This window comes from Zootoca vivipara, chromosome 2 (assembly GCF_965207765.1).
Source record: "Zootoca vivipara chromosome 2, rZooViv2.hap1.1, whole genome shotgun sequence".
NCBI lineage: Eukaryota > Metazoa > Chordata > Lepidosauria > Squamata > Lacertidae > Zootoca > Zootoca vivipara.
Window position 1 is genome coordinate 112521285 of NC_142584.1, and position 18599 is coordinate 112539883.

Consider the following 18599-nt stretch of genomic DNA (forward strand, 5'->3'; position numbering starts at 1 on the left):
TGTCTGGGCTCCAGGAGGAAGACTATGGAGGTTCTTGGTGGAGAGAAAATAGGGAAAATGTTGGGAATGCGATACCAGAATGCAACCATGAAGCTGACACGATCAAAGGAATTGTGCATCTTCCCTGCATGGAGGGGGTGGGGAATTATTATTTTTTGGCCTCTGCCCGCACCCTCCACTGGCATGTTTAACTGGATAGCTCTGTCATTAGAGCAGGAGACTTAATCTCAGAGTTGTGGGTTCAAGCCCCACGTTGGGCAAAAAGATACCTGCATTGCAGGGGGTTGGACTAGATGACCCTCATAGGTCCTTCCAACTCTACAATTTCTATGTGACCCTTCCTTCCCCAGAAGGGAATGCAGCCCTCAGTTCCCCCACCTCTTCTGTACAGTGAACAGCCTTTCTGGTGTGCTTGCCTTTGCCATGAGGAGGCGACGCTGTTTATACATCTTGAATTTGGTTTTCAATGTTTTAACTACGTTCTTCTCTCATTTTTTAATTGTATTGCTTTATCACTGATGTTTTTGCTGCCTTTGGGAGGAAGATCGGAAAATACATTCCAATTAATCAATCAATGGGCAGCATCCAACCAAGTCCTATTGCAATTAATGGGACTGAGCTGGTTTGGCATGTCAATTTCCATGTGTCTGCTTTGAGACGGATGAGCAATAGATAAAACCCAATCAGAATTCCTAGGGAAGATGTCCAGAACTTGTCTTCCAGATTCGCAGAGTAGAGGCGCTCTTCTGCAGCCTTTTGAGGGTTAAATCTACCGAGCTGCAATTGCTAGAGAGGGAGGAGGTTTGGGAGGGGAGGGAGGGAATAATGGGATTGCATTAATGAATGCCACTTCCTGTCTGCTGCCTTTGGCAACTGGGATTTTGAATTATCTTTGCAAGCGGCTGGAGAAAGATGTCTCAGAGCAGTGAATTAAAGGTACCTGGGATGATGGGTGGAGAGGAGGAGGAGGAGGAAAAAACGATGGGGAGGAAAAGGCAAATTGGGGGCAGGAAAAGCGGATTTGGGCAGGCAAGTCGAAAAGTGCTGTGGAAAAATCTCATAAATAACTAAAGAGGCAGGAAATCGCTCTCTGGCACGTCTGGTAGCAAGAAAGAGGGAAATAAACGCAATCAGTGCCTCTTGGGCTCAGAAGCTGAGAGAAAGGATGCCTGAACTTATATATCAATCCATACGCTGCATTTGAATAGAGATCCTTTCCCCCTGCGGAATGGGACTAAGCTGGGAACAACCTCTGTTGAATCGGCCCTGCAGCTTCTTACGTGGGTGTTCTAGATGTGGGGTGTTTGTGAATTCTTCCCATGTTGCTCTTTAATCTTTTATTACTTTTGCGGTAGGAGAGAGCTGAATTCAGCAGGAGTGGCACATCTCACTGCTGTGAAAATTAAGACCTTAATACCAGGTCAGACTAATGGTCTGTGTGAGCCAGAATATTCTACATCGGCAGTGGCTCATCCCAGGGGCATTTATGGGTACCTTAAAAGCTTGGGGACAGGATGTAGCTCAGTGGTGGAGCATTTCCCTTGCACGCAGATGTTTCCAGGCATGTCTAGGTAGAACTGAGAGAGAGTTGTGGCCTGGATTCTGGTCTGACTATAACAGATTACAGAACTGGGTCCAAACCAACAAAATGAATTTCCATAGGGACAAAGTTCTGCACTTAGGCAGGAATAACCAGATGCACAAATATAAAATGGAGGACACTTGGATTAACAGTAGTCCATGTGGAAAGGATCTAGGGGTCTGAGTAGACCACCAGGTTAGCAAGAGTCCACATTGTGATGCAGCAGCAAAAAAAGCCAACACTATTCCAGGCTGCATCCACAGAGGTATAGCGTCCCAATCAAGGGAAGTCATAGTACCGTTCTATTCTACCTTGGTCAGACTACATTTGGAGTACTGTTTCCAGTTCTGGGCGCCATAATTTAAGAAGAATACTGACAGGTTGGAACATGTGCAGAGAAGGGTGACCAAGATGATCAAGGGTCTGGAAACCAAGCCTTATGGAGGAACAGTTGAGGAAGTTGGGTATGGTTTAGCCAGGGAAAGATGAGACGGATAGCCATCTTCAAATATCTATAAAGGGCTGTCACATGGAAGATGGAGCAATCTTGCTCAGGAGGTAGGATTCAAACCATTGGATTCAAGTTACAAGAAAGGAGATTCCAACTAACCATCAAGAAGAACTTTTCTGAGGTTGAGCTGTTCGTCCGTGGAACAGACTCCTTCTGGAGGTTGTGGACTCTCCTTTCTTGGAGGTTTTTAAGCAGAGGTTGGATGGGAATCTCTTAGTTGAGATTCCTGCTTGGCAGAGCATTGGACTAGATCACCCTCAGGGTCCCTTCAGACTCTACCATTTTATGTTTCTGAAACAATTTTTCACTTTCCGAAAGAATGCATGAACTGAAATATACGGCTATTGTTTGAAACCCACACTTCGCTGATTTTTGCAGAGCAATTCTTTTGTCAAGTAGTGTGTGCAAAAATGCATGCATTGGGATAAAGTGTGCATATACAGTACTTGCATATGCTGGCAAAAATGATGCACACAACTGCATTATGCCAGGGGAAATAGCTTTGGTATATATGGCAAACTTGCACACAAAAATGGTATCTGAAGAAGTGTGCATGCACACGAAAGCTCATACCTATGACAAACTTAGTTGGCCTCTAAGGTGCTACTGGAAGGATTTTTTTAATTTTGTTTTGACTACGTCAGACCAACACGGCTACCTACCTGTAACAAAAAAGGTGTATGTTAGGAGACATTTGCACTAAAATGTTGTTGTATTTTCATGAAGGCTTTAAAAGAAAATTGCAAACTGGCAAAGAGAACTTAAGATTGGACAATGAAAGGCATAAAGAAAAAAATGCCCATTCCCAGGGCCCCCATATGGTTAAATAATAAAGGAGACAAGGGGCAGGAGACTTAGTCCCCAGTGTAAAATACCTGGGGCTCACTACCTTTGGGCTGTGCCCTAATAACATCCCTGGCTATTCCTATCACCTGCTACTTGTTGTTCCCTTTAGCTGACTCCCAGCAAAACAACATAGCCTTGTAGCAATTTAGGGGCTAACACATGATTACTGCATCACTATTACACTATTATCACTGCTTTTTTCGGGGGGGGGGGCGACACAGCGGTATGCCTAAACATTTTGTGAATCTTTGTACTTTTGTCCATTTACTGCATTTATTTTTCCCCAATTTGAACTATAAAATGGTGGTTTTCTTGAGTCAAAATGAGAGTACCCCTAAACATTTTTTAAGAAAAAAAAGTACTGACTATTATTGGTGGTAGTAATACTAGTATGGTAGTATTAATTACTTAGTTGCTTGTTACCAAAAAGTCTTAGTGCACAAGTAAAAACATAAATACATCATGCTGTTAACAGAGTTCATATAAGACAGCTGCATAATTATGCATATATTTTTTTGTAGGATACTATCCACTTAATAAGATGCATGAAGTGTTTATCCTGTTGCAGGTGTATGTGGGCATGTGTTCACCCTCACGCAGGCACACATGGTAGTGGGGTGTGCAAGACGGGGATTGTAAACAGTGAGGTCAGAAGAAACGGAAATGCAGAAAAGTATGGGCGATGTTTATTACATTATTAACCATGGTCATTCACAGAAAAATAATAATGGTTTGTTCATTTAAATATCTGTCTCACTCAGGGCAGCAGACAGCAACAAGAGTAAAACAGTACTATACAAAGGAGAATAGATTTAAAGAAAGGTTTAAAACTTTTTTTTTAATCTAAAAATGTTTGGGAACATTTGGAACACCTAAAACAATTACATTTGATATCACTGGCGTCCTGGCATTGGAAAGGCAATTGACACATGAGGTATGATGAAAGAAAACAAAGAATTCTAAGCCTTTGTTCAAATCTAATCCATAAACTTGAACCTCTTGAGGAACTGTAATCTGGAAGTTTTACATGGTAGTTGCCATTTCAAGTTCCTTTGTTCCAGGGTTATTGTTTTAATGGTGGTTACAGAGTTTCCTGGAAGGTGGAAATGTCCTCCCTGCACCGGGGTTTTGGATATTGCCAATTTTGTTGTCGGCTTTTTGTCCACTTGTTCTTTTCTGTAGACCAGGGATGGTAAATCTGGGGTGCTCCATATCTTGTTGAACTCTCAACTTCTGTCAGTCCCAGCCAGCTTTTGGCACATGCTGAGGGTAAGGGATCTTGGGGAGTTGTGATCCAGCAACACCTCAATATTTCCACCCCTGGTGTAGACTCCACACTGTAGAGCCCTCTGTTATTTATCCTCTGTAGAATGCAGAACGGTGTCATTGACAAATGGTGGGACCTTGTGCTCTGCCACTGAATAACAGTAATAATGATAATATCACCTTCCACACGTGTCTCAAAGCGCTGTGCAGTATACTAAAACGGCTAAAAACAACACAGAAAACGACAGCAGATAAATTTAAAAACAACACAAGCTAAGCGAGGTCTGTTTATCCAGCTAGGAAAGTTTGCTGGAACAGAAATGTTTTCGTTTGTTTCCGGAAAGTGTAGATTGCGGGTGCCTGTTGTATCTCGAGAATACTGTGGTACCTCGGGTTAAGAACTTAATTCATTCTGGAGGTCCGTTCTTAACCTGAAACTGTTCTTAACCTGAGGTACTACTTTAGCTATTGGGGCCTCCTGCTGCTGCCGTGCCGCCAGAGCATGATTTCTGTTCTCATCATGAAGTTCTTAACCTGAGGTACTATTTCTGTTTGGCGGAGTCTATAACCTGAAGCGTCTGTAACCTGAAGTGTCTGTAACCCGAGGTACCACTATAATGCTATTACATGGGACAGCAGCAGACACTAAAATCCTGCGGAGCAGGATTCTGCTAAATAACAATAACAATGACAAACTTAGTTTCTAAGGTGCTACGAGAAGGAATTTTTTTATTTTGTTTCGACTACATCAGACCAACACGGCTACCTACCTGTAACAATAACAATATATTTATACCCTGCCCATCTGGCTGGGTTTCCCCACCCACTCTGGGCGGCTCCCAACAAAATATTAATAACACAATAAAACATCAAACATTAAAAACTTCCCTAAACAGGGTTGCCTTCAGATGTCTATCTTTGGAACTTGCAGGCAGGGCTGCCTGAGGCAGCATAATCCAAGGGGCGCTTCCCTGGGCATGCCCCCCCCTTGCCAGATATTTGGGGGCCGGTTTTTTTCTGGGTGTATTCAAGGGTATGCAGTACTAGGGCCTTTCCCCCACAAATGTTAAAAGTGTAACTTACTGCAACAAGTTCACTGGTGAGAACTGGAACTTTTTTTCCTTTTAAAAAAAGCACTTGGGGGGGGGGCAGGTGAGCTTCACCCCACATAATGGATTGCAAGACGCAGAACAGAGACAACATTTGAATAGCAATTACCATCAACTTGGGGGGCGGCCCCCTGAAATATTTTATGGGGGGAGTGGCTACGGGACTAAGAGTTGGCTCCTATGATGCTAGAGAAGTGAGGAGAAACTGATCTACTGGCTTCTGGGTTTTAGGGAGATCTTGCAAGGGTCCTGCAAGATCACACAGGGAGGCTCCTACAGTGCTTTCTCATGATCTCGCCAGAACACAGAAGCTTCAGCTGTGTAAATGGAGCTTTGGTGGGGGTGGCAAGCGGGGTCCATGGCATGAATGCAAAGCAGCACCTTCCCATTTTGCCTCCGGTGGTGAAACAGGACAAGCTGCCTCTGCTTGCAGGAGAAGCTCTCCTGCCATTGCCGTTACCTCTCAGGTGCCTCTCAGGTAGCCTCATCTCTGAGCTTATCTGTTATGTGCTAGTACCAAAACCTTGAACTCAGCAGGTATCAGATTGGCAGCCACTGCAAATACTGCAAACAAGGTGTTACATGCTGGCAACCTGCTGTGGCCTCTTTTCTTCCTCAGGGGTAGCCAGTGGAGAAATTGAGGAGGGGCAGGAATAAGCCAGAGTTGCAACACAATCATAAGGATGGGTCTGTGAATCAGAGACTGCCAGCCCCCAATAATTATTTGCAAGGATATTTGGGGAAGGGCTGTACGTAGCTCGGTGGTAGAGCACATGCGTCGCATGCAAAAGGTCCCCAGTTCAACCCCCCACATCTCCAGGTATTTATTGTTGTTTCTTAGATTGATTTACCCCCTTTCATCATAAGATCTCAGGGTGGTTTACAAAATAAAATACAGGATAAAAACACAAGTAAATAATTAAATCAAAACAATAGTCCCCCGCTTCCTGCAGACACATGTAAAAGGCTTTAGAATATTAATCAGCCAAAGGCCTGGTTCAGAGGTCCCCAGAGTACGGCCTGCGGGCCAGATATGGCCCGAAGGCGTCTTTTATCCAGCCCGCAACGACCCCGCCCCCGCCCGCTCTTAGCGGCGTGGCGCCGCTGCCCACTTCTGGGTTGGATGGGTGCCGGAAATAGCTTGCACACATGCGCAAGCGTCATTTCTGGCGCACTTCCGGATCGGAGGAGGCCCGTGCGCATGTGCACAAGCTATTTCCGGCACTCCTCCCACCTGGAAGTGCACCAGAAATAGCGTGTGCGCACGTGTATGCGCGCGTGCTCACGCGTGCCCCCCCACCCTCTAACCCACCGTGCGATCGGTGCAGCGGGCACCGGCCCAAAGCCGGGTAAGTTTGGGGACCCCTGGCCTGGTTGAAGAGGAATGTTTTTGCCTGGCACCTAAAATATATATAATGAAGGCACCAGGCGAATCTTCCTGGGGAGAACATTCCACAAATGGGGAGTCACTACAGAGAAGGCCCGTTCTTGTGTTGCCACCCTCCAGATCTCGCACAAAGGAGGCACACGAAGAAGGGTCTCAGATGTTGAATGCAGAGTCTGGGTTGCTTTATGTGGAGAGAGTCGGTCCTTGAGGTATTGCAGTACTGAGCCGTTTAAGGCTTTATAGGTCAAAACCAGCACTCTCAATTGGGCCCAGAAGATAATTGGCTGCTGGTGCAGTCAGACCAGGATTGGTGTGATACGCTCAAACTGTCTTGACCCGTGAGCAATCTGTCCGCCGAATTCTGCATCAGCTGAAGCTTCTGAATCGTCTTGAGAGGCAGCCTTACATATAACACGTTGCAGCAGGGCTGGAAATGTCATAGAATCATAGAACTGTAGAGTTGGAAGGGGTCCTGAGGGTCATCTAGTCCAACCCCAGGAACCCTGGAGAGCTGCTGCCACTCATCATGCTAGAACTCAGGGACACCCCATAAAGCAGAATGTTGGAAGATTTCAGGACAGACAAAAGAAAGTCCTCCTTCACACAACCCGCAGTTAAAACTGGAATTTGCTCCCACAAGATGCAATGGTGGCTACAAAAGAGGATTAGGCAAATTCATGGAGGGTACTTGCTATGATGGCTGTGTTCTGTCTGTAGGGTCACTAGGCCTCTGTATGCCAGGTAACCCTGTTGCACAGAGGTTTTGCTTTTGAGGCACCTGCTTGGCCACCATGAGGACAGGGCTCTTGTTATGACTACATGGACCAGAGGTCCAGCTCTGAAGACTGCTGCTTCGGACTTCCCTCTCCTTCATTTGTTGCCTGGTATTCAAAAGTACACTGTCTCTGACTCTGTGGGTTTCATCTTGCAGCTGTGGCTAATGGCTGCCGAGGCTGGATGTGGTTCTGGGGGAAGGTGGGGTGGGCAGAGAGAAAGAGAGAGACTGCCTTTTTTCCATTCCTGCTTTTTGACCCATAAAAGCTGCTGTTTGTTGGGATGACGAGCAATTTGGGGCGGGGGAAGAGCACTCTGCATATTAGAAGTGCTCTGTCAAATCCTTTTATTAGATTAATAAAAAGCAAGGCAGTCTCTGGCTCTAGGCTAAGCGCACCAATAAAGAAGCAGCAGGCCCCAAATGCACCAGAGCACATGCCTCCCTCTTAACTCCCCCCGACCCAAAATAAACCAGGATAGGATACACTGCGCTGCCCCCCTTGCATCCCTATTCTGGATGGCGAAGGGCCTCTCCTCGGGCCAGCTATGTAGACTCCCCACCATACCCTGAGACATACGCCTCTTTCAGCAAGATCTGTGCCTCTCTTTTTTAATTAAATATATATATATATCCCGGCCTGCATTTTATGACCCAAATAGCAGGGTACAAATTATAACAGCAGTAAAGGGCTGGTGGAGGAAAGCTGGATTTACCACTGCAGCAGCCAATGTGGCAAGGCAGAGCTCTCAAAATAATTACACAAGCAGAGAGAGGGAGGGAGGGAGGAGTAATTAACTCAGAGTATATGCTTGGTGTGCAGGAGGTCCCCAGGTTCAATCCCTGACAGCTCCAGGTAGGGCTGGGAAAGATTCCCAGCTCACTTTCTCCCTATATAGTTAAAGGACTTGGATGCCACTTTAAGCAGTCATGGCTTCCCCCAAAGAATTCTGGGAGGTGTCATTTGTTAAGGGTGCTGAGAGTTGTTAGGAGACACCCTATTCCGTTCCCGGAGCTACAATTCCCAGAGTTCCCTGGGAAGAGGGATTGATTGCAAAACCGCTCTGGGAATGGTAGCTCTGTGAATATTTCAGTATGTGAAAAATTGCATTGAAAACGAGCTTTTTCATTAGGATTTCCACCCCCCACAAAATCTGGCAGATTTCTACGGAAATGTGAAGAACTGAAGGTGAAAAAAATGAGAAGCAGAGAAATGAAATAATAATAATAATAATATATTATTTATACCCCACCCATCTGGCTGAGTTTGCCCAGCCACTCTGGCATAGCTGCCAAGTTTTCCCTTTTCTCGCGAGGAAGCCTATTCAGCATAATGGAATTTCCCTTTAAAAAAGGGAGAACTTGACAACTATGCACTCTGGACGGCTTCCAACCGAATATTAAAAACAGTACAGCAGTACAATACAGTACAAATGAACTGATTTGTCTATCTCTATCCATCTCTCTGGTTTCGGGTTCAAGTTTCTAATGCTTTTACTAAAAATTCAAACCATACATTAAAATTACTATGATACTGCTGTCAAAAGTGCTGGCTTCTCCCAAATAATTCTGGGAGCTGTGATTTGTTAAGGGTGCTGGGAGTTACACTTCTCAGAGTTCCCTGATGGTTATACCATTGTGATGGGAAAAGGGAGGCTCCTAACAACTCTAAGCGCCCAGAATTCTTTGGGGGAAGCCATGGCTGTTTAAAGTGGTATCATATAGTGCATTAGACATAAGAAGTGAACGTGGCCTCCATGACCCAACTGTATTGCTGTGGAAGCAAGCCTTGTGCTTCCACAGGTCTCTTCTTGGGCCACCACCTCCAATCGCTAAAGCAGGCTGAGGAGCCTGGGGCCCTCCAGATGTAGCACTCCTAGCAGCCCCAGCCACTGTGGCCAATGGGAGTTGCTATCCAGCAACATCTGGAGGGCCACAGGTTCCCCATTCTTGTGCTAAGGTTTGTGTAATATATCTGGTTTCAGTAGAGAACCTGATCATAGTCATCACACGTTTGCACAGACACACAGCCTTTTCACTTTCCCTCACTCTTCATCCAAAGCACAGGATGAAGCATACTGTAGTTCACAAAAGCTTGTGCCAAAATAAAAGTATTAAGTCTTCGAGGTGCCACAAGGCTCTTTTGTTCTTTTTGCAGAATAAAGTGTGGCAAATGTTGGTGTAGAACAGGCATCCCCAAACTTCGGCCCTCCAGATGTTTTGGACTACAATTCCCATCATCCCTGGCCGCTGGTCCTGTTAGTTAGGGATCATGGGAGTTGTAGGCCAAAACACCTGGAGGGCCGCAGTTTGGGGGTGCCTGGTGTAGAACCACACAAGTGTATCACAGCAGCCACAAAATTGAGCTAGGAATTGGGAATGTGCCCTAGTAAATATCCGCTCAGATGCAAGCTCATTAGGAGGCCTTAAGCAAGCCCCCCCCCCCTACTCTTTTTCCCCCTTTTCTTTTTAAAAATAAGCTTAAAATAATTGTATCAGGTTTGCTTCTTTTCTTCCTGGCAGAGGTTCTGTGTCTGACTTTTTAAGAGGTGCGCATAACTGGCAGGGACTCTTAAGATTATTATTTATTTATCTCATTTAATGGTTTGGCGCCCTGCTTTTCTTGTAAAATAAAACCAAAGCAGCCCACACCAGGGAATCAACAGATTAAAGTCATCCATCATTAAAAACAATAAAAGCAGCAGAACTGAAACAGATTGCAAAAGTAACAAAGAGGCCAGCAAAATAAAAACCGGTCTGTAAAATGCTAACAAAATTGCGGTGTGTGTGGGTGTGGCAGCATTGCAAAGCTACTCGGAGCTGCTGCCAAAAGCTTTTAATGGGTGAGGGGAACAATAAACCAGGGCTACTCTCCTTGGTGTGAGGCTTCAGAAAGTAGGTGATCATGGAGCAGGACCTCCATTGCTGAGAAGAGTATGCAGCGTGTACAGTGCCAGCTGGAGCCACCAACCTTTTGGGGCTGGTGGGCACACTGGGAATTTTGAGAAATCACCTTGGGCACCAGTCACAAAATGGGTGTCGTGGATGCATGACATAACACAAGATGGCTGCCATGGGAACGTGGCGTGAGACAAAATGGCTGCCACAGCTGAAAGAGAAGGAAGAGAAACAGGAACACCAAATGGTGCGGATATGTGCCCTATCCTCAAATCTGGCACCCCATCAAATGAGGAAAGGGGTCTAAACGTGACCTTTAAAGCCCTAAACGGCCTCGGTCCAGTATACCTGAAGGAGCGCCTCCACCCCCATCGTTCTGCCCGGACACTGAGGTCCAGCGCCGAGGGCCTTCTGGCGGTTCCCTCGCTGCAAGAAGCCAAGTTACAGGGAACCAGGCAGAGGGCCTTCTCGTTAGTGGCACCCGCCCTGTGGAACGCCCTCCCACCAGATGTCAAAGAGAAAAACAATTACCAGACCTTTAGAAGGCATCTTAAGGCAGCCCTGTTTAGGGAAGCTTTTAATGTTTGATGGATTTCTGGAAGCCCCCCAGAGTGGCTAGGGGAACCCAGCCAGATGGGTGGAGTATAAATATATTATTATTATTATTATTATTATTATTATTATTATTATTATTATTTATTAACCAGCCACCGCTGTGGTCGCTCACTGAGCAAAGCTCTTTGCACCTCTCTTCTGTTCAGAATAGGAGGGAAAGAAGGGGTTTAGTTCTGGCGTCCATTAAAAATGTGGGCATGGGAATGTGTGTGCTCAGTGTAGCGGATGCTTAGCCAAAGTAAACAGTCCCTCGTGCATCGTGGACTCAGCAAGATATTTGGTGAGACCTTTTGTGCATGCCTTAGGGAGGTACCGGTGGGCACACTGGTGCCTGCGGGCAGCATGTTGCCAACACCTGCTGTAGGCAAAGTGAGGGCTCTGCCTCAGGCAGCAAAAGCAGTGGGGTGTTGGTATGATAGGGCTGTGTGTGTCATGCACTTTGCCCTCAGCTAGCCGGCTGGGCCCTCAAGTGCAGTGGAGGGCACTGCCAGGTTACATCCACACCATACAATTTGAGCACTCTTAAGCCTACTTTCAATAGTCATGGCTTCCCCCAAAGAATCTTGGGAACTACCCTGTTTCTCCTAAAATAAGACATACCCATAAAATAAGCCATAGCAGGATTTCTAAGTATTTGCGCAATATAAGCTATACCCTGAAAATAAGACATAGTGATAGGCGCAGTTCTGGAGGGCCCCAAGGAAGAGGCGAGGCTGGACGCGTAATTAAAAAATAATACATCCCCTGAAAATAAGCCACTGTGGGGTTTTTTAAAGGAAAAATAAATATAAGACGGTGTCTTATTTTTGGAGAAATACGGTATGATCAGGGTGCTGACGGTTGTTAGGAGAACCCCCTCACAGAGCTACAGTCCACAACAGGCTTAACAAACTACAGTTTTCACATTTGGCCAGGGTGTGTGTGTGGAGGACACACAATGATTGTTAAAACTGGTATAAGAGTGTTACAAACACTTTAGTTGCATGGAATGAGGAAAGGCACCATCTTGTCCTTCCGCCTCAGGCAGGGGAAAGGCCTCAAGCCAGCCCTGTAGGTGATGGAAGCAATTTTGCTGTGCCTCGCCATATTCATGAACATCAGCTTTATGCTTGCAGTGTTGGAGAACGCTTGCTATTATTTATTTAAATTCCATTTAATAATTGCTTCCCAGAAAATGCCTCGAAGCAATTTCACAATGAAAACCAGCAGCAATAAAAGCAATTGCACAGTGACCTATATATTAAAATGAAAAAAAAACCAATGCAAGTGAGAACAACAACAACTAGAAATGCTTTCATATGTAAAAGCAATTAAAAACCACTTTTGTATGTAAAATCAATTTCAAATCCGACGCCGATAGAAAACGAGATAAATATCTCCACTTAAAAGGCTCTTGAAAAAGGAAGGTCTTCGATAGGCAATGGAGACTTTGTCTGATCTGTAATGGGGCAGGGGCTTCTAAGGGCAGGTAAAAGGTAAAGGGACCCCTGACCATTAGGTCCAGTTGTGACCGACTCTGGGGTTGCGCGCTCATCTCGCATTATTGGCCGAGGGAGCCGGCGTATAGCTTCCAGGTCATGTGGCCAGCATGACAAAGCCGCTTCTGGCAAACCAGAGCAGCACATGGAAACGCCGTTTACCTTCCCGCTGTAGCGATTCCTATTTATCTACTTGCATTTTGACGCGCTTTCGAACTGCTAGGTTGGCAGGAGCTGGGACCAAGCAACGGGAGCTCACCCCGTCACAGGGATTCGAACCGCCGACCTTCTGATCAGCAAGCCCTAGGCTCAGTGGTTTAACCACAGCGCCACCTGGGTCCTACTAAGGGCAGGTACTAACATAGGGCAGGTACTAACATGCTAAGGGCCCGATTCTAAGGGCAGGTACTAACATGCTAAAGGCCCGATTCCTATATCATGTTGTGGTAATAACTACAGGAGGTCCTCTCCTGCAGAGCACAGGGATCGGAGATCTCAAGCCCTTACTAAAACATGAAGAATTAGAAAATGAACAGAAATTAAGCTTTCTATTACAAGGAACTCGTTAAAAAATTCCTTCCAGCATGCACACGAAAGCTCATACCAATGACAAATTTAGTTGGTCTCTAAGGTGCTACTGGAAGGATTTTTTATTTTTTATTTTTGACTATGGCAGACCAACACGGCTACCTACCTGAAGGAACTCCTTGGTATGTGACTTGGAAGGCAGCCTCTTTTGCGGTAAAGTTATCTGGAATCCATTTTGGAACAACTGTGATGGAGATCCTAGGTTTTACTGAGTAGACCCACTGAAATTCGTTCCCACTGACCTTCGTTAGTTGTGTCTGCTCTGAGCATGACTAACACTGGATATGCATGAGGGCGCATATCCGATGGGCTTGCCTATCAGAAGGTCAGTGGTTCGAATCCCTGTGACATGGTGAGCTCCTGTTGTTCTCTTCTAGCTTCTGCCAACCTATCTGTTCAAAAGCACACTACTGCAAGTAGATAAATAGGTACCGCTGCAGCAGAAAGGTTAGCGGCATTTCTGTGTGCTCTGGCGTCTGTCAGGGCGTCCCGTTGCACCAGAAGCGGTTTAGTCATGCTGGCCACATGACCCAGAAAGCTGCCCGTGAACAAACGCCTGCTCCCTCGGCCTGAAAGCGAGATGAGCACCGCAACACCATAGTCGCTTAACCGTCCAGGAGTCCTTTACCTTTTACCTTTTTACCTTATGCATGAGGGTATACATGCATCTTGACACCTTTTATTTTAATGTCGTTTTACTAAAGCTATGACACAAATTTCTGATTGATGTGTACATCGTTAAAACTATGGAACTCATGAAGCAATGATGGCCACCAGCTTGGATTGATTTTAAAAGAGGATTAGACAAATATTGCAGAGGAGAAAGCTCTCAACAGCTACTAGACATTATGGCTATATCCTTGACTGTCAGAGGAGATCTATGCCTCTGAATGCCAATTGCTGGGAATCACAAGTGGAGAAGGGCTGTGCTGCTCCCCTCAGGTCCTGCTTGTAGGTTTCCCACAGGCACCTGGTCAGCCATTGTAAGAATAGGATGCTGGACTAGATTGGGCCATTGGTCTGACGCAGCAGGACTCTTCTTAGGCTCTTAATTTTTATGTATAGAAAGCATACATGCCCTCCTTGAATGTTTTTGTGCAGCTGGAAGGTGTACTTGAAGTGTGAGAACACCCTTAGATGGAAAAATGTGCATTGCTATCATAGAATCATAGAGTTGGAAGAGACCACAAGGGCCATCCAGTCCAACCCCCTGCCAAGCAGGAAACACCATCAAAGCATTATTGACATATGCCTGTCAAGCCTCTGCTTAAAGACCTCCAAGGAAGGAGGTCCAAATAACTTTAACTACGTTCCAGCTTTACATCCCAGCTTTACATCCCAGCTTTTTCCTGCTTGGCAGGGGGTTGGACTGGATGGCCCTTGTGGTCTCTTCCAACTCTATGATTCTATGATTCTATGATTCCAAATAACTTTTCCTACATTCCAGCTTTACATCCCAGCTTCCAAATAACTTTACCTACATTCCAGCTTTACATGGCTGGAATGTAGCGTACAGTAGAAAGGTAAAATCATTCTGCTGCTTAATATCCTACAGCCTCTTAAATGTATTTGTGGGTGGGTGGAGGGGTTATTGTTTTGTTGTTTTTGTTTTAACTATTTATTTTTGCTTTTATCTCGTATTTTTAATTTTGTGAACTACACTGAGATTTTTTTTGATGAAGGGGGTATATAAATTTAATAATAACAAAATAAGTATCTGTTGTCCCCCCCCCCCCCGCTTTTGCCTCTGGCCACGCCCACCCTTGGTATGTGCACCCTGTAATAATGTCAATTTCCTGTATTCCTAACAAATCTGTTTGCTCGGGCCACCAAGACTCTTTGTTTCATGAAACTGCCTAATTATCCAGTGTTTCCTCTCTGAGATTTGCTGCTTAGACATAATTATGCAGTATATGTTTGGAGTGCTTCTCCTTGTACCAGTCTGCGTATGTAATCGGGGAAGGGGAAATCTTTGATTCAGTTCGCATTTAAATATTAAGCTACCTAATTCACACTGAAACAATACGAAAATGGAAGCACAGCTGTCCTTTGAAATTTGTACTCTGAAACTTGTACTTCTCTTAATTTTGAAGCACAGTTCTCTAGCAGAGTGACTTCTACAAAAAAAATCATACAGTCATATGTCGGGTTACGGCCGCTTCAGGTTGTGCGCTTTCGGATTGCGCACCGCGCCGAACCCAGAAGTCTTGGAACGGGTTACTTCTGGGTTTCGTTGCTTGCACATACACAAAAGCATTAAATTGTGCTTTGCGGGTTGCAAACGCTGTGGGTTGCGAATGTGCCTCCCGCACGGATCACGTTCACAACTCAAGCGTCCACTGTACTTACTGGACTGAAGTGCGCAGTAAAATGCCTATATCAGTTAAAATAGTATACAAAAATTGCATTATATTGCGGGGGGGTGGGGGATTGCTATATAAAAATGTGTATATTCGGAAAATCACCATGCCAAGATACATATATTAGGAGAAGTAAAAATGCTGATGAATTTTCATGAGGGCTTTACACGCACACGCACATATATCACAGATGTGGAAATGTGGAGAACGGAATAGAAGGCTGGGAAATTAGAAAATGAGAAAAGCTGGTTTTGCCAGGATCTCCCATCCCTAAGATGTAATACCCCCCCCCCAAAAAAAAAACACTTCATGGATTGGCAATAGATTTGTGGCTTTCTCCAATATCAGGGATTGGGAACCTATGAACCTTCGACTCCCATAATCCCTGGCCATTGGATGATAGGAGATTTAGCCCAGGAACATCTGGAGGGTACCACTTCCCTGTCCTATATGAACCTCCCTGTAAATTATGATAATCTTCCAGGTCCCTCTTGCATGTCCCAGTTTGGGGGGGGGGGACATGAGCAAGGACTTTTCTGCAGTAACATCCTGGTCCTCACCACATCCCTGGTGGTGTTCAAGCAGGCAATGAAGACATTCCACATGGCTTTTAATGTAGGACCCTCCTGACTGGTATTTTATTGTGGGTGTATTCTGCAGCATGCTCTTGAGGGAGCTGGGTATGTTTAGCCTGGAGAAGAGAAGGTTAAGGGGTGATATGATAGCCATGTTCAAATATATAAAAGGATGTCATATAAAGGAGGGAGAAAGGTTGTTTTCTGCTGCTCCAGAGAAGCGGACACGGAGCAACGGATTCAAACTACAAGAAAGAAAATTCCACCTAAACATTAGGAAGAACTTCCTGACAGTAAGAGCTGTTCGGCAGTGGAATTTGCTGCCAAGGACTGTGGTGGAGTCTCCTTCTTTGGAGGTCTTTAAGCAGAGGCTTGACAGCCATCAGTCAGGAATGCTTTGATGGTGTTTCCTGCTTGGCAGGGGGTTGGACTGGATGGCCCTTGTGGTCTCTTCCAACTCTATGATTCTATGATTCTATGACCCAGAGGTCACTTCTGCACCATATATTTGGAGGTGAGGGAAAGGGGGTGTTACTGTTTTGTTTTGTTTTTCTTCCTGTTTTTATTATGTATTTTGTGTTTTTATCTTTTATTTTGATGCTGTGAGCCGCCCTGAGATCTTTGGATGAAGGGCAGTATACAAAGTTAATAAATAATAATGAAATAAAATAACAATATATTTAAAGCATTCTTATACCACTTCAAACAGTCATGGCTTCTCATCAAATAAACCTGAAAACTGTAGTTTTTAAAGAGCTTGGAATTGTAGCTCTGTGTTGGGTAAACTACAGTTCCCAGGATTCAGTGGTGTAAATGTGTCTTAAATATATTGTGCAGGTGTGACTGATCAGGGTGTATCAGCTATGAATTTAACCTGCTTTATTTGTTGCTGGTGGATTTATTCTACTTTATCAGTTGTTGTTATTCATTATGCACGCTTCACTGTAAGGCCTATGAGCAGGTTACAGCAATTTGAAATACAGCATTAGTTAAATGTTTCTCCAATGCTACCACATTATTGCTGTCCAAAGGGGCTATAGCACATCCAAAGTGGGACAATAATAATAATAATACTCCAGAACATTTGTGGAATGAAAAGTTAAAGGATTTCAGCAGTAAGCCACAAGACATGCAGTGACTAGAAATAAAGCAGTGTTTCTGCCTCCAAACCTTTGAAGATGTAAACAGTATTGAAAGTGGAATAGTGTGTGGACAGCCCAATAGCATCATGGGCACAAAACATTAGCCATGCACAATAAAAAAGACTTTTGGAGGAGTGCGAACTCTGTTCTCTTTTTATTTTTAAGGCTTTCGTTTAAATTTTCGTTCCTTGATATTTACATTGGGGGGGCATTTGAGAGTGGCTTTGCTAGGGCTAGAAAAGCAACATTATATATATATATATATATATATATATATATATATATATATATATATACACATACACATACACACACACACACACACACACACACACACACACACACACACACACACACACTGTATATATATAAAGTGGCCTTTTGTAGTCCAAGAAAAGCTCCCACTGCTGTTCACTTTCTGGCCTTTAAAAGACTGCGAGTCAAGTCCTCTTGACTGCAACAGATTAACATGGCCACTATCCCTCTGGAATCGTCCTCCTCTGTTGATGTTGTTGTTTTTCCCACTTTGAGTAGTTCAGAGGGTTAAACCTACGAAGCTCTAGTTCCTAGAAAGGCCTGTGGAAATTTGAGATGAGATCTGCAGAGAGAGAGAGAGAGAGAGAGGAAGGGGGGGAGGCTCCGTTTCCCTTCTCGTCCCGCCTCCCGCCTCCGGTCTGACATGAGAAACGGCCTCTTGCATCTCGCTTCCCAACCTGGGAGCAATCGAAGGGCTGCGGCAGACACAAAGGCTGCAAGGCGCGGGTGAGTTCAAGGAAGGAAGGAAGGGGAGGGGGACACCCGGATGCAAGATACAAAGTAGTGGCAGCGGGAGGGGGGGCTGAGTGGGAGAGACGAGAGAGATGGGGAACTAATGCTGGAGGGAAGGAGCAGGGGGTCATCGGAGAAACTTAAAAGTGTGCAAAATTCAACTCGGAGCACTTGTGTGCCCAGATGCCATGTGGTTTGACATGGGTTCTTTAATGCGATCTGGATTCACACGGTAACCAGGAACTGTTATTGCAGAAGAACTGAGAGAGAGGCAGGCTGTCACCCCAAGAGGCAGGGCCTAAATCGGAGGCTTTCCAAACTGTGCCCTGGGGAGAGGATCAGTAATGGCGGACCAGCTTCCTGGGGCATCGGGCTGGGGGGAGGTGGGGGGATCAGCTTCCTGTTGCCACTGATCTTCCCGCAGGCAGTGTCTCAGGTACACTCTTGGTTCACAAAGGGGACGGGATGGAGAGGCCCAAGCTCACCTGGCCAGCACAGTACATGAATTGAACAGAGCGTCCCATGCCTCAAATCCTCTTGCAGGGAGTTCCATGGACAACATAGCCAGCTAGATGAGACAATGCGAGAAGAGTATTAACTTGTAAAAGTGCTAGTCTGTGTTGGTCACTGGCCCTTGGGAAGTTGTCGGAGGATGCATATTCCCCTTACAACTCCTAGTTCCCTGGGAAGGGGAACTGAGTG

The 18599-nt window shown here is 45.3% G+C and overlaps 1 protein-coding gene across 3 annotated transcripts in view; it reads left to right on the forward strand.

Moving 5' to 3' along the window:
* The window catches only part of LOC148687080 (uncharacterized), a 34638-nt gene that overhangs the window by 2359 nt on the left and 13680 nt on the right, over positions 1–18599 (forward strand). The window contains exon 1 of one of the 3 annotated variants that reach the window (XM_088663539.1): positions 816–936. The exons of 1 other annotated variant lie outside the window; for it this stretch is intronic. In XM_088663539.1, coding sequence (XP_088519665.1) covers positions 913–936 — 24 coding nt within the window. In that variant the 5' untranslated portion in view covers positions 816–912. Of the gene's footprint in view, positions 1–815; positions 937–17564; positions 17892–18599 lie in introns of those variants that run through there. One more of the 3 variants, XM_088663540.1, reaches the window with a different exon arrangement.